General features: G+C 36.2%; 1 protein-coding gene across 2 annotated transcripts in view; it reads left to right on the top strand.

The window, feature by feature from the left end:
• LOC121739797 (protein PFC0760c-like) overlaps positions 1 to 16,834 on the top strand; it is a 28,132-nt gene extending 11,298 nt beyond the window's left edge. For both annotated transcript variants that reach the window (XM_042132367.1, XM_042132368.1), the window contains exon 9: positions 16,619 to 16,834. In XM_042132367.1, coding sequence (XP_041988301.1) covers positions 16,619 to 16,788 — 170 coding nt within the window. In that variant the 3' untranslated portion in view covers positions 16,789 to 16,834. The remainder of the gene's footprint in view (positions 1 to 16,618) is intronic.
• The last annotated feature ends 734 nt before the right edge of the window (positions 16,835 to 17,568 follow it).

The raw sequence follows: 17,568 nt of genomic DNA, 5'->3' as shown, positions 1-17,568 counted from the left end.
GAGGGGTGTTATAAGTTTGACGTGTCTGTCTGTCTGTCTGTCTGTGTGTGTATCTGTCCGTGGCATCGTAGCATCCAAACGAATGGACCGATTTTGATATAGTTTTTTTTGTTTGAAAGCTGACATGATCGAGAGTGTTCTTAGCTATAATTCATCATCATCAGCCTGCTCAGTGCTGGACAATCAGGGTTTATCTGGTTCATGAAAGGCCGTTAGCAACTTGTATTCGTTTGATGGGTTTTATATTTCATTCTAGTTCATGGCATTTCTGAATATGCAATATACGTATACACATATTAATGGAAAGTTGACCTGGTGCTGCAGCATCACCTGGTAATCAATAAGATCCAACTCCTCGCCAACTTAGAGCAGAGGTTTCGTGTTTGGGCTCATTTTAATTGCAACAACCAGTAAGAAGTAGATAGACAGTAAATATTTACATGCTGCTGCTGCAGCATCACCTGGATTCTATAGGAACCGTTTCATGTTTGGGCTCATATTAACGGCCTCATCGAAAAGGACATTGATAGATGGTAATTACGTTGATAGGGATTATTCTGCACTATAACCAACACAATTTTAAAAAGTATGAAATAAAATTAAATTAAGAAATTAAAAAAAAAACCCGCCAAACAACTTTAAAAAGTAATGAAATAATATTTACTGCCTTTAAGTTCAAATAATTCCTAACTTGTGTAAAGTAATATTTTAGTCCATAATTGTTGTCACGGTGTGTCGGGGGACCGCCAAGTAAACTACAACCTACAAGTCGCTGATTATCTCCATTCGGTTCGCTGTGAACTGATCCTTAAACTATAAATTATAATGTTATGTGAAATCTCAAATCAAACATCTACATTAGCGGTCCCCCGACACACCTTGACAACAATTATGGACTAAAATATTACTTTACACAAGTTAGGAATTATTTGAACTTAAAGGCAGTAATATTATTTCATTACTTTTTAAAGTTGTTTGGCGGGGGTTTTTTTTTAATTTCTTAATTTAATTTTTGAGCTATAAATTTTACGATGGCGCAACGCAGTGTTTTCGTCTGGGTCTTTGTATATGACAACGAACAAAAAATATATTATTATAACGTACAGACAGCACATGTCGAGTAAACAATCAATTATAGAGCCATCGCAAACAGGGCGGCTTGTCGTCGCGTCTAGTCGCCGAGCTGTCGCTGACGCGTGTCGCCTAGTGTGCGCCTACACTTAAAGTGATTGATAACAGCAGGTCCCTTTAGGCTTCACCATGTACTATCAGAGAAGTTAATACATAGGCAGATGGCGGACCTACGTAGTTTGGTCGTTTGTCAATCCCAACCTACAGATTAGACCAGGGCTTCCCAAACTGTGCGTCACACTCTCCCAGGGGCGTCGCATGTCAACACATTCAAATCGAGTGAGCGCCGCGCGCATTATGTCAATCATACATCCCGAGATTCCCAACCAGTATAATCCCCGATTTCAGAAGCTATGCTCAGAAAAGCTAGCGCAGCCTTCACATTAGCTGGCTTGCCGGCTTTAGCTGCTAGCTGCTAGCCTTGCTGGCTTTAATAAGTTTTAGGCTTTAATAATTTACTAACACAATTCAAAATTCAAGAAAATAAAAGGAATAAAAGTACATAAAATAACCCTTTTCCCCCTAATATTCGTGAACGACTATCCAAACATTGAATGGATAATGGATATTGATCACTGCGTTTCTCAATTCCTGACTGGTCATGGAAATTTTAAGGCCAAACTTTACGGATTTAAACTAGTAGTATCACCCATGTGCGAGTGCTCGACCGAAGGTAACATGTTTGAGTAAACCGCTCATCATGTTCTCTGGGAGTGCAGTCTTTGGCAGGACGAAAGAACTACTATGCTAAACAACCTATTTTGTACATCTGGAGTCGCATACTATGGTGATCTCGTGGAGAGCGCTAGGAGGCCTTCAAGCGTTTTTGTCACAATTATTATTGGCTACAGTCAAACACAATAAACTCCAATATTAACTTAGCTTTAGCTTAGGAGTCACAATTATTAACCTTATTTCCGTGGTGCTCCCCCTTAAGTTGTTTGAGTTTCGGTCATTGCAACTTTGTGCTGTCTCCCGCTTTTATGGGGAGGGAAACTGGAATCTTCCTACTCCTCCTATTTTCTTCTGATTAATTTCGTTGCGTTTTAGCATATCCCTCGGGCTCCCTGAGATCATAACAAAGGTTGGATATCGCTGTCGATTCTGGCGACACAGGAGATACAGTGATGGGAATGTGTGGTGGGCCAACAAAGCCCGATTAAAAAAAGAAATAACCCTTATATTTATAAGAAAAATATTAAAGATGTAAAAAACAGATACAGAGAAAAGCTCCTGTAACGAATTGGGGGAGACCTATTTCGAGCAGTGGGTCAATATAAGCTAAATAAAAAAAAAATGTTCTGTTATATTTAGGTACGCATTACAGAATTAATATTCTGTTTTTCTTTTTAAATATATCCACTACTTTATTCGCATCAATTTCTATCCCATAGGGAATGTTCATGATTTTTTTAGTGCAATAGATAGTAATAAAACCGACTTCCTAGGTAAAAACAATAATAATATGAACTAAAAAGTATTAAATAACTCTTACTCTTTAATATTGCCTTTTTCAGAATTCGTCTAAATCTCAACTATTTCTGTACATACTACAGTCTTCATTACTTTGAAGTCGGTACTAGTCCTAAAAGTTTCAGATATCCTGACATTGATTGAACTCACGATTAAATTAGCTGGTAACGACTTCAAAATAATGAAGACTGTAGTATATGTATACTGTACAGAAATAGTTGAGATTTAGACGAATTATGAAAAAGGCAATATTAAAGAGTAAGAGTTATTTAATACTTTTATATTATTATTGTTTTTACCTTGGAAGTCGGTTTTAATTTTTTGTTAAAAATAATAATTTCACTCTTTTTAGTTATCTACAAGATAAGGATTTAAGTATGCGTAAATAACCACTACGAATGTTAACTATTCACATTATATTACTGGCGAAGTTGTGGTAAATGCTTGCAGTTACCTAAGCGATGCTGCAATTTCCAAACTTTTATCTTAAAGGTTCAAGAGTTCTGTTCAGTGTTTCTGGGTCCAGAGACACCTTCGTATGCAATTTCACTTAATTGTAACACATGTTGACGTTACTAGAAACAACTTCTTAACCACTTTGTGTGTTTTAATAAATTTCAAGGATTTACCTCGACTGCTTATGAGCAGTCGAGGTAAATCCTTGAAATTTATAAAATTAATCCTAAAAGATCACCACTTTCGTACAAAATTTAGATTATATCCTATAGGATATAATCTAAATTTTACAATACAAGAATTTAAAAAATCGGTCCACAAACAGCGAAACAATCATCAAAAATATCAGCTTCGATGCAAAATATCACTAAAAGTACCACTAATTGGGTCATAATATGATGATGCTTGGTATAATTATAATTGTTATGATGATGATTAATGAAATTGATTTATTGGCTTATGCTTTCAGTGGTTTAAACAACGCCAAAGTCCCCGAACCTGTATCTATAAGGATTCAAAAGTTCTGTTGGGTACCTTCGGATCCAGGGTATAACCTGGTGTGAAGTCTTACTTTTTGGTAGCATATGCTTCGAATACTTCAGAAAAAATCGAAATCACTATATGTTTCGATACAAATTTCAAGGAGTCCCCTCGATTTCACAAGGATCCCATCATCAGATCACCACTTTTGTGAACATGGTACCAAATTCGAGTGAAACCCTATACAACACAAAAATAATTTCGAAAATCGGACCACAAACGGCTGAGTAATCGTTGAACATACAAAAAAAAAGATACATACCGACGGGTGCAAAGTAAAAAAAGTCATCTGCAATTTTGAGTTTTTCGTTTTTTTGTAGAAACTAGCTTAAAATATCATGTTCTACAACATACCAAAAACAAAAATTCAAATATCACCTTATTTTTGGTACTTTTATCACATAAAAGAAGACATCTACTCTTGTTTTGTGAAATTGCACGATGTAGATGCGGATAACTACCGCTGGTCGTCTATACGCGGGACGCGCGGGGGTCATGTTATGCGGCATAAGCGGCTATCTGCCATATAGCTTTTTCTACGTTGCGATTGTGATTTAGATGTCTCAATTTACTTTTGCAAATTAGTATTGTTTATTATGTTTATGAGTACCTATTTATGTTAATTCTTATTGTTAGCTATATTAATTGACATCTAATTTGTTACTGTTATTTTTTACTGTTTTTTCATGTTCAGAAAGTCCAAAACGACTTTTTAAAGAAGTTGAAAGTTTCCAGAACATAAGTGATAGATTTATCGAGCAAAATACTGTGTTGCCCGATGAAATTATTGAACATCTTATAGAAAACCTTGATGTGTCAACGATGAAGACAAATGAATAGAAGTTAACTTTGTAAGATAAGTCCCCATGATCTGAATACTCTAGGCCAGTCACACCAGTTCACTCTCATTCTGAAATATAAAATGATTTTGAAAATTTGTCGATCTCAGCAAATTAACAAATACGCAAACACCCTCAGAATACAGTTCATCACTTCAAGTCCGCCGCGTCCATTATCAGTATTAGATCAAAATATTATATATTCTTTTTTATTAAACAGATACTTTGATCTCATATAATCTGTGACCTGCTTGAGTTTATTAACTCAAACAGGCCATCGAGTATATTGTCCCTCTCAAACTTTAAATCTTCTATAGACAACACCATTGATGCTTCTTCGGCAGTGGAGGCATCAAGTGAATGTTCTACGCCTTCCTCGTTAAACGGTAGAAAAAGACGTCAGTTAAATATTGATCTAAAGAAAAGGCGATTGAGAAATAAAGACACGTGTATTGATACGAGACGTAAATTACGACAAAATTTAGGTAAACAATTACATCAGTCCAGAAATGGTAAATTGCAACCTGCGTAACATCATATCCCGGCATTTGCAAGTTCTCGCGAAGTTTTTCTATTAACTTATCTTTGACCGGTTTTGGGATCTCTGTGATCACGAGAAGCAATTGAGAAATCGTTGAAATAAAATTTCATTCTGTGTTCTGAAGAATCGTATGCACCCCTCCGATGGTGTAAAACGTCCGGCGATGCTTATGATGTTATAATGAACCCATCATGCTTACAAGTGCCAAGTACAAAGACTTAATAAGCCTCTGCCTAAATTATAATAATTTACAACATAGTTCCTGTACTGATAATGATACTGAATAATTTTTAAATTAGTTTAAAATAATTAAAGTATTGACACAGAATTTCATTTCTTTTGTGAGAAAATACGATTTTTACTAAAGTAAATGAATGATTCCTAAGTATATCCATACTAATATTATAAATGGGAAAGTATGTTTATTTATTTATTTGTTTGTTTGTCCTTCCTTCACGCTCTAACGAAGAAACAAATCGTATTGTTTTTTGGCATAAACTTAATTGAAAGGATGAAAAGTAACATAGGCTACTTTTGGTCTTGGAAAAACATCATGTTTCTAAGGGAGCTTACGGGAATATTTGCAATTTAGGCGATTTTCAAATTCCACGCGAGCGAAGCCGCGAGCAAAAGCTAGTATTTCATATTTTAACTTCCTTCTAAATCGTGTACCTTGCACCGAATCGACAACGTAGAAAAAGATATCTACGCAATTATGTTCTGAACTTGGTGTGTTTAAGATGTAAAACGTTTAACTACATATTTTAATAATATAACTTACTTTTAATAATAATTTTAATAATATAAAGTGTTACACTTTACGTAGTTACTGATAATCGTACTAGTAATCGGTAAAAATACTTTAATAAATATAATTTTTAATTCCCACGTAGAAACGACCAAGTGGTAGTTAACTCAGTTGTCATATTTTCAAGCGCAATGTAGATGCAGACAACTACAATATCTCGTAAATTAAACATAATTAGAAGAAATTAAATATACATGTGGATTCATTAATAAATAATGAAACAATGATGAAAATTTCAATAAATTTGATCGGAAATTGACAAAATGGGAGCATTTTTTCCTATTATGCGCTCTCCTGAAAAGTTGCTGTTTTGTAGATGACTCTTTTTACTTTGCACCCGTCGATACAGTCGAACGTATTACCTCCTCCTTTTTGGAAGTCGGTCAATAATTGAGATACGCCGCACGCCTGTCCTTATTTTAATTTTATGAATGTTAATATCTTAACTTTTCGGGAGGGTTTGGACCCCCCAAAACCCTCCCCCTGGCTACGCCCGTGTTGTCACGTAAATGCATGTCATGCTGAATTACCGTCTAGGGAGTGCTTTAGGTCCGTCAACTGCCTATGAATCAATTTCTTCGAGGGTATCTTCCTATTCGTGTGTGCATTATTCGGGCTTCACCTCATTCATTTTATACACACTTCAGAAATGTATACAGCAGGCGTGTGTCATCCGTGTAAAGTCCGCACTCGCACACGAGGCACGTGCTCGCTCACCGCTCACGTTTGCGGGCCAGCGGCCATCGCGCGACCCGTGCCCGCGTGCGCCGCGTCTGGCCCGTATTGTTATTTGTTATGCAACTGTTACGCCGATTACGCTTAAACGCGTGAACTGTTACCTTCAAGAAAAGAGCGTATCCCACTTAAAAGGTCGGACCTGCAACTCTTCTGATGCGGCGAGGGTCCATGGCCACGTTTGCCCTCTATTTTTATAAAAAAAGTGTGGTATTACATTTGCAGTCGAATGTGTAGTCGAAGATAACCTTTCGACCTTATCTCTTACTGCACATACTCCAAAGAATTCAGTGAAAGACTCAATAAAAATTTCATTAAATTGACAAAGGAAGAAAATATGACCGAAGGGAAAAATTTGCATAAAATATCCCCTGTGAGCTGTTATCTATCCCTTTCTCTTTCGTCTGCATCTAGACAACTTCTTTTACAAAGACAATTACGTGAAGTGTACCAATTTCTGTTATCCAAATCATATTATAATAGAAAATCTTTGATAGAATACCACCCTTACCTAGAGGACATTGGACAGTGGACAAGATTCCTTGAATATATATTGCATTCTAGATTTTTTTTGTTTCAGTTGTAGAACTGAAACAAAAAAGAAATTTTTCATGTAACCTATGCGTGTGGGGTATCTATGGATAGGTCTTCAAAATTCATATTGAGGTTCCTAATATATTTTTTTTAACCTGAATAGTTTGCGAAAGAGACTCTTCCAAAGTATCTGTTGCCACTATTACAAGAAATACTGAAAACAAAATAAAATTAATGTTTAAGGGGGGCTCCTATACAACAAACGTGATTTTTTCGGCCTTTTCCGCTCTATATCAATAGTGGCAAAAGGAAGGGGCTGAATTTTTCACACATAATTTTGTTATAATATGACGTGTATTTTAATATTTAATAATAATATTAAAATAAAATAAAAATATTAGGAGGGCTCCCATACAAAAAAAACAATTTTTAGCTTATTTTGCTCTGTATCGGTACGGAACCCTTCGTGCGCGAGTCCGACCCGCACTTGGCCGATTTTTTATTTTTATACGTCATAAATGGTAAACCTTTAATTAACTTTCAGTCCAACTCGCACTTGGCCGGTTTTTTTAAATATAAACAAGTAGAGAGATTATGATACACCTGTGACTAGTTTAGACGACTTGACAAATCTACTAAATTCCAAGTTGCAACATATTATTATCTACAATCGAACTGCCTGCAAGGTGCTTACTAATATTTTCGAACGTTTGGACTGTGCACTCTGCGCCACTTGTTGGATTATAACTTATTATTGTTTACAACAGATAACAATATTTTTATGATCGGCCCATAATCCTTATATTAGTAATTCTATTGCAGCATATAAGATTGGATCATGATTTGCATAAACAACAGTGCTGTGTATCTTGCAAACTTCCTCCCACTGTCGCCGTTTTTGTCAATAGGATTTTACAACCCTAAGATAGCCACGACTACGACACGAATGAGCCGGCGCCAAGTACCAAGAAAAAGGCCTCGGACGAGATTAATGTAAGGGCACAGAATACATAGTTTAACAAGTAAGGGTTCTATTGTGTTTCGACTTTCGCCCAGCAAAGTTAACCCTTGCAACTCCTCTTATATTGCGAATTTCGTTTCTCTGTTCTAAAAAGTCGATCCATGCCTGCCTACGCATGCAAAGCGAGCAGTCCTTCGCCAGTTATCTCACCGGTCGTGTCGGTCAGCCGTCTTACCTGATGGGAGAGAGTGATGGAATAGGAAGGGCACCCTGTGTATTGCGCACACATTTGGGCACTAAAGTTCGCTGGTCAGGTAGCATTTAATAAGTATATCGCTAATCGCGCGCATTTCGCCACAGTAAAAACTATCATGTTTCCTATGGGACTATCTATTTTATTCTAGAAAGGTGACGGACACATTCATTTCAAATCTTCTATATATTAATACGTGAGCCAAAAACTCTGTATCTCTTTTGACAAAAAATGGGGAAACGTAGGTGAATGAAATTTTGCACAGTTATACGAGGGCTGCTATTTATGTATCCGGAACTGGCCACTTACAAGAACAATATTTAAAAAGTAATTACAACATTTGAAAATAGAACTCTTTGGTTGAAGAATACATTTTGTTTCATGTGACTGTCAATTATTTTTCCATTGTGGCGTCATTTTGAAAATTGCGTGTCTTCATTTGCCATGGATTTAACGCGTGAACATTTTCGTGCAATGATTTACTACGATTTTCGGCGTGGGCTAAATCAACAACAGTGCTTTATTCAACTCACCGCAACTTTTGGAGATGAAGCACCATCAAAAACCACTGTTTATCACTGGTACAGTGAGTTTAATCGTGGGCGGTCTATGCTCACGGATGAAAATAAAGAAGGTCGCCCAAAAACAGCTGTTGTCCCACAAAATATAGATGCTGTGCGGGAACTAATAATGCGTGATCGTCATGTTACATATCGCGAGATAGAGGCGTCCTTAGGCATAAGTATGACGAGCATACATAAGATATTACACGAACATTTGGCTGTAAAAAAAATATGTTCGCGTTGGATTCCGCACAACTTGACAATCGATCAAAAACGGGCTCGTGTCGATTGGTGCAAAAAAATGATAAAAAAATACAACCGTGGTACATCAAAAGCCGTTTATAATATCTACACAGGTGATGAATCTTGGATCTATGCATATGACCCCGAAACTAAACAACAGTCAACGGTGTGGGTGTTCCAAGATGAGCCGAAACCAACAAAAGTTACTCGTGCAAAAAGTACTTTGAAGCAAATGGTCGCCTGTTTTTTTTGGAATTAATGGACATGTGGCTACAGTGCCATTAGAGAATCGTAAAACGGTTAATTCTGAATGGTATACGACCATTTGTTTACCAGAAGTCTTTGAAGAAATAAGAAAGGACAACCGACAACGCAGAATCATATTACATCAGGACAATCCTAGCTGTCACACCTCAGCTGAAACAACTCAGTTTTTGGAGGGTCAAAAGATCGAATTGACTGGTCATCCGCCGTACAGCCCTGATTTGGCACCTAACGATTTCTTTTTATTTCCATACGCGAAGAACAAATTACGTGGTCAACGTTTTTCGAGCCGCGAAGAGGCTGTTGATGCGTTCAAAATGCACGTTTTGGAGATACCTCAATCAGAATGGAAAAAGTGCTATGAAAATTGGTTCCAGCGTCACGGACGTAAAAAAAATACGGACGGATCGCCATTAAGAAATGAGTGAAGCACCCTTAATAAGCCCAGGCGATCATATGTACACATCTTGCACAAACACTCGCACTGTAATAAGCCGATCGTACCGCCATTACGCAATTAGACTGCATCGCGGTGACACGTCTTTGTCATTCATAAATAAAAATAAATATGCCATCTTGTGTTGTAAAATGGTGCAAGAACAATACAACCTTACACAAAAAACATCAAGGAATAATATTTCATAGGTAAGATAACATATTTTTAAAGTATTTTGATAAAATAATGTAAATATTAATTCAACTTCAACAGGTCAGTAATGTCCATAACAAAGTGGGGAAATTTTCCCCAAACCGGGGAAAATTTAAAATTATTTTTAAATAATCAAATAATTAATTTTATTGTCTTTTATTAGTTTCATGTAAGTATTTAGCATACTATTGACCAGTAATTAGGCAGGAATACAATAATAGGGGTGTAGACAGTAAACGAAATCTAATACAAATTATTGTTTTTTTGAGAGTTTGTATTATAGAATTACCGAAAATGGACATATTTTACTTAATAACTTTATAATATTTTTTATATTTAATAAGTGATTTTTTTTATTGAAATAAGAGTGTATTTATTTTTATACATATTTTTAGGTGTAACAAAATACTTATGTACTATCAGAGAAGTTGATTCCTATGCAAATCGGGGACATAAGTAGTTTGGTTGCGTTACGTCAAACCCAGCCGACAGATCACAATTAACATTGAATTGACATAAGTATTCGACCAAATAACGTTGGTCTCTCAATTGCATAGGAATCAACTTCCTTGATGGTACATCTGTAAAATAAATATATTTCCTAAAAATAGTCTACACCCCTATTAATTTCTTAATTTACAAAAGTGGATATAATTGTTGTTTGACGACCTCTGTGGCTCAGTGGGTGGGCTGTCGGTAGCTCAAGCCGGGGGTCGCGGGTTCGAATCCTGCCGACGGAACAAAAAGTTTTCAAAGTTCCTGGGTCATGAGTGTGTATTAAATATGTGTATCACATAATAAAAATCTTAAATATATGTATAGTATAAAAGTATTAAATATATTTCCGTTGTCTGGTACCTGTGACACAAGTCCTTCAGGTAGGTACTTAGCACGGGGCCAGACTAACGTGGTATATTATTATATATGGGCAGGGACACATAAACACGATACGACGTCGTGTCGTACCACGATGCGGCGTCGTTTCACGTGTATCATGGCACGTTACGATGTCACGACGTAGTTTTTTACGATGCTCGTCGCAGTGTCGATGTTTTAAATTCAACACAGTCAGCAACACATAGTCGACGACCTCTGTGGCTCAATTGGTTGAGTGTCTGGCAGCTCAAGCCGGGGGTCGCGGGTTCGAATCCCGCCGACGGAACAAAAAGTTTTCAATGTTCCCGGGTTTGGATGTGTATTAAATATGTGTATGATATAATAAAAATCTTAAATATATGTATAGTATAAAAGTATTAAATATATTTCCGTTGTCTGGTACCCGTAACACAAGTCCTTCAGGTACTTAGCACGGGGTCAGACTGACGTGGTGTGAAGCGTCCATAGATAAAATTGTTGTCTTAGAATTCCTTCAGTAGTAGGGGAGGGAAGGTGCTATTGGTGTAGTCACCCGAGCGTCATTGAGACCTAGTAGGAATGAAAATATTGAATGGACCTCTGGACCAGAAATAAATTTAACACCATGTTAGGTGATTTGATTTGACGTTAGCGCATGGTAGAACTCTCGATAGCTCTAACAGGCCGTTAACTGATTTAACAAGCCATTATTTATTTAACATTACTTGATTGTTTGAAGACACGGGTTACGGGACTTAAGTATCTTATATCTTTTCGTATACAGGTTTGTTATATAGGTTTCGGGGGCGATAAATCTGTCTAGCTAGGAATCATTTTTAGAAAATGTCATTTTATTCGTGTTTTATCGAATACCGAGCAAAGCTCGGTCAAATAGCTAGTAATAATTTTATTATTGTAAATGTTTGTACATAATCATTATTACTAATAATGTTATGTAAATAATATACTTCTCTGTACGTAATATGTGTTTTTTTTTCTATCTATAGTGTCATAAAAATAATATTTTCATTATGACATCTTTAACAACCGCTTACATTTCTGAAGCGAAAAAAACATAAAAATATGTTTAAGTATAAAAAATACATTTAACTTGTCTGAGTTTACAAAAAAAAGTAGGGAAATTTTACAAATTTATGATTTATATGGCAACCCTCATATCACGCACACGTCCTACACGGGCGGCCATAACTAGGCTTCACTCGTGATTAGAGAAGGTTACGTCCGTACTTTTTTTACGTCCGTGTCCAGCGTATGCAAAAGTGTGTCGATCATCGCGGCGAATATTTTGAAAAGCAATAAAACCATATTAAATGATATATGTTTGTTTCTTTTTTTAATTCCGGATACATAAATAGCAGCCCTCGTAGTTTATATGGTGAAGGAGTGCATCGAGCTAATATTATTTCGAAATTATGCTTTTATCATACATTTTTTTAACAAATAAAACATTACACACACTACAACACACACTAGGAAAAATGACAGATTTTTGAGTGACAAGCCTATACATACGAATTATGCTCTTTTATTTAAGGTTGAAGTCTGTTGACAACGGTTGACAACAAGGTGACAAATTGAAAATGGATTACAGTTTTTTTTATTTATGCCAGTCTGAGATCAACTGAGTCCCAGAGACAAAAGTTGAAAAAAATATGATAGTCAATATTATTTTTTTACAAAATATAGGTACTTAGTAGTCCTAATGTCGTTGAAACTAAGGTCGAATTTCGACCATTGGGCGATCTCTAGTTAATATTAATATGAAAAATATTTTTATCTTATATCTATAAACGAGCAATTCTTGTATATTATATATACAGCGTGACCAAAAATTGTGGATCAAATGAAACAGGCAGATAGAGGAAGGCATTTCCAACAAAAAAATATTCTACAGTATGATCATAATTCAATTGCCCTAAAAGTTATGAATACTTTTGTATTTTTTTAATGAAACCCCAAGTCCTTTTACATTTAACCCATTAAATTTATTTTTTGCTATGAAACAATAAAACAAATAATGTTTTTTTTTATTCCTTGATAATGTGTCTACACTAAAAAAATTCAACTGCGTCTCTGCGGTCCAAATTTCAGGAACCATCAACTATTTTTCCAAAAAATTTGTAGGGTTACCAAAATTATTTCTATCTTGGGCCCACTGTGAAAAAAAATGTACTACGTAAAAGTGACCCTGTATTAGAAAAACTTGCTGATTTATATCAAGGTAGAAATTTATGAAATTTTAATTTAACAGAAAATTAAGATTATTGCTAATATATTTATTAGCAATAATCTTAATTTTCTGTTAAATTAAAATTTCATAAATTTCATAACTTCATATGCCATCATAAAATGAAAATAACGATTGTTAGTACTTGCTAACAATCTAATCTGAGATTTTGTAGGGAAATGCTAAGACGCCACAAGGAGGATCCGCAGTTTTTCAACAAGGTTCTTTGGATCGATAAGTCAAATTTCAGAAGAAGGCATATTTAATATTCATAATTTACACTATTATTTCAGAGTAAACCCTCATATTATCATCAAAAATGATCGATTTCGGCATCTGTTTGGTATAAACATGTGGGCTGGCATAATTAACCAGAGGTTGGTGGTGCATGAAATGCCAGCTAGGCTGAATGGTTTTCAGTATTTAAGTTTTTTACAAAATAAACTCAACCAAATACTAATTAGAGCTCTTTTAGCTAGAAGTTTCTGGAGATTTAATTGCTAAAATGTGGCCCCATCGGGTACACATTACACAAGACATAACGGTCCTTAACCCGATCGATTTTTTTCTGTGGGGATAGCGAACAAGAACTACGACAAAAGCTTGTGTTTGCTAGGGTACAAATTATGAATAACAGACTTGCATTTCGCAGATTACGAAGAAATTTTATTAGGCGGTGCAGATTGTGCATCTTGGTCAGAGGCATGAACTTTTGCTGTAAAAGTTTGATTTAATAAAAATTAATTTCTTTACAATCGTTATTTTTATTTTATGATGACATAATATGAAGTTACTTATTAGCAATAATCTTAATTTTCTGTTAAATTAAAATTTCATAGTAATTCATATCATCAGATTCTGGTAGACCTATAGGTCTACCAGAATCTGATGATGATGATGATAGCCTATAGGCTATACCTATTATCATCTATTATTATTAATAGCTTTTTACTACCTACGCGATTTTCGCAACAAAAATAATGCGCAGGAAAAAAAGTGCAGAGGCACATTAAAAATTCTAAAGGGGAGACTGGGGACAAGATGTGTCCCCAGTCTCCCGTTTAGAAACTGATTTGACTGGGAAACTGATTGGAATTAAACATCGGTTTAATTCAAATCACTTTCCCAGTAAGAACGGAACATTTTTTTTTTATTACTATCAAGCTAATTTTTGTAAGTAGCTTCATTTTGATAAGACGAACAACATTTTTATCTGCGAAAAATCTTGTAAATGGTAGCTAACAGAAATAGAAAGAATTTCATACTTTAAACCTAAAATATGGACTATTTTATTTGTAGGACAATGTTACTCTTAACTTATAAGTATAACTATTAACCTATCAATATACAAAAAATCAGCTTGTTAGGGTTCCATTTTAGGGTTCAGTAGTCAACCAAGTTTTGTTGATTTTTTGTATATTGATAGCAGGCGCGGTCCGAAGGGGGGGGGGGGGGGGGGGGGGTCACAGGGGACATTTTTTTTTTATTAAATAAGGGGGCAAACGAGCAAACGGGTCACCTGATGGTAAGCAAATACCGTCGCCCATGGACACTCGCAACGTCAGAAGAGCTGCAGGTGCGTTGCCGGCCTTTATAGGGACTGCGCAGCTCTGGCAATATTATACTCGCGGCTATCTCTGACGACTACTACAATAATCGAATGTATGTGCGGTGGGTCTCTGTTCACATGAACCAGAACAAGAAGTGATTTTATGACTGGACACCCCTTTACAGTGTCAACTTTTTTTTTATTTTAATTTTACATAATCCATACCAATATTATAAATGCGAAAGTGTGTCTGTCTGTTACCTCTTCAAGCTCGAACCGCTGAACCGATTTTGCTGAAATTTGGCATGGAGATACTTTGAGTCCCGAGAAAGGACATACGATAGTTTTTATCCCGGAAAAATGTACGGTTCCCGCTCGATAAACGAATTTTGGCGCAACGGAGTTGCGGGTGTCATCTAGTATTTTATATTATTCTCTATGGGTACATTTTTGCTAGAAATAAAGACCTTTTATTTTATTTATTACTTATTAGTTATATAACTTAAGAGTAACATTGTCCTACAAATAAAACAGTCCATATTTTAGGACCATCAATGAAAGTAATAAAAAATGTGTTCTAGGGCTCTCGTACCGTAACTGTAGCTTTAATAGAAAAATACGCAACAGACATCTGTGAAATTCTATGGTTAAGTTAAGGTTAAAGTTAAAGCTATAGTTAAGGCTAACTTTAACTTTACGGGCCACCGATTTTGACGAATGTGTAGAGAAATATTCTTCTCGTGCGGATGATACATTATATCAAGTATATTGTGTAAAATTAAGGTTTTTAGATATAGGGCTGAGTATACTATAAGGTTAGAAATTTGGCTCTACATGAGAATTGAGATCTCACTACTTTTTGACACCACGAACTATATATTCTCGTCTTAGCAATATTTTTACATGAATATGTTTTTGATGGGGTAATATATACTGCAATATATACGGTCAAATTGAGAAACCTCCTCCATTTTGTTGGTTACAAGGAGTATCAAAGTCTGACATTACTTAATTATTTTGGGGTGCGAAGATCAATTTGATGATGTAATACAATGCGTCATGACTCATGAATAGTCATGATACAGTCAGGTGTAGCGGTACACCGTACAAGTAACGACTATATGTGCCGCATCACGCGATGTAAGTTGTAACCCCTCGGCCCTCGACCCTCGTACGATCGGACTCTGACCACCACGTACGCTACCCCGCGGCCCGCGCCCGCGCCGCCCGCGCCGCCAGTCGCCACACACCCCAGACGCGTGCTCTTGCTACACTGCACTGATGACTGACTCATCCTTGTTATTGTCCTATCAAGATAATATTGTAAAATTGGTCGCAATAAAAAAATAATAGCAATCATAAAATAATAGTACAATATAGAAAATAAGAATTATATTTTATGTGCGACATAACTTTGCAGAATTTATTGCAACATTAATAAATGGTTAAAAAGTCGTGAAAAATAAATGTAAGCTAAGTAAATCTTTAGTTGCAACTCACTTGCTAGTAATATATTATTATACTTAGGTGTAATAAAATTTAAATTACTAAATCCGTTTGTAATTATTTGATTATTGCAAAGAGATATTTAAATCCTATTTCTAAGATAAACAATAGGAACTAATAAATAATAATAATAATAATTTGAAGATCAGCGTTTTGAATCCTTGCATAAAAGTTGTTCAATCACTACTCACTGGTAATAAATAATTGATAAAGCTGAACACAGGAAAATATTTTAATGTGTGAACCCACCAGTGCTTCTAAAGCTGCTAATAAAAGTAATTTTAACATAATAATATTACAATTTAACTAAATGGGTTCATCCATAAACCATAAAGTATGTCACACCTAAAGGGGTGATGAACTCACAAATGTGACCACCTGTGACAAGGTGAGAGGGGGGTCTAAAAATAATGAAAATCGTATGACGAATGTACCAATCTAGAAATGTATGTCAATATGTATACTCTCAGATCTGGCGATGGAGCGCGGCGTGGTGCCGGTGAACTACGAGTGGGCGCTGAACTGCCTGGGCAGCTACACCCTCACCTCCGTCTACGAGCTGCTGCTGTGCCCGGCCTCGCTCCTGCCCAAGTCCATAGACACGTGGCCGCCCGAGCTCATCGCCAGGGACGACGAATAAACTTTACATACTGTTGATACAAATAAAATATATTTTACATTTTTTTCATGTTCTTTTATTAATTCAAAGCTCTTTTATTTAAAAGTAAGTTCATGAGTCTATAAAGCCTTAATGTAATGTGCCCGTTTCAGATAACGGTACTATGTGCTAAAACCCCTAGGCGTTAATTTTGAGCTAGTCTCTTTTACTTTTATGAAAGTATCTAGTTATATGTTTAGTTTAGTTTATACGTGGGAGAGCCACGGCACGAATGGGCCGGCCGGCCGTTCTCACAGAAAACCGGCGTGAAACAGCCGCGCTTGCGCTGTGTTTCGTCTAGTGAGTGAGTTTACCGGAGGCCCAATTCCCTACCCTATTTCCTTCCCTACCCTCCCCTATTCCCTTCCCTTCCCATCCCTACCCTCCCCTATTACCCTATTCCCTCTTTTAAAAGGCCAGCAACGCACCTGCAGCTCTTATGATGCTGCGAGTATCCATGGGCGACAGAAGTTGCTTTCCATCAGGTGACCCGTTTGCTCGTTTGCCCCCTTTATTTCATAAAAAGAAAATTAATTACTAGATAGAACTCATGTTTAAAATAATTAAGTATGTAGTCAAAACCACTGACATTACTTATTACCTCAGTGAGTCAAAATAGATAAGGTAAGTAGGGCGACAGTACTTGAATATTTTGATGCCGTTAAATTACTTAGGCCGATGTACTCAATAATTCGTGATCGCAAATTGCGCTGCGAATTGCGATCACTGCCTGGACTCGTGGGCCGGGGCCCAAAGCTTGGA

Source organism: Aricia agestis, chromosome 2 (genome assembly GCF_905147365.1).
Source record: "Aricia agestis chromosome 2, ilAriAges1.1, whole genome shotgun sequence".
Classification (NCBI taxonomy): Eukaryota; Metazoa; Arthropoda; class Insecta; order Lepidoptera; family Lycaenidae; genus Aricia; species Aricia agestis.
This window is presented reverse-complemented; position numbering and strand designations above follow the sequence as displayed.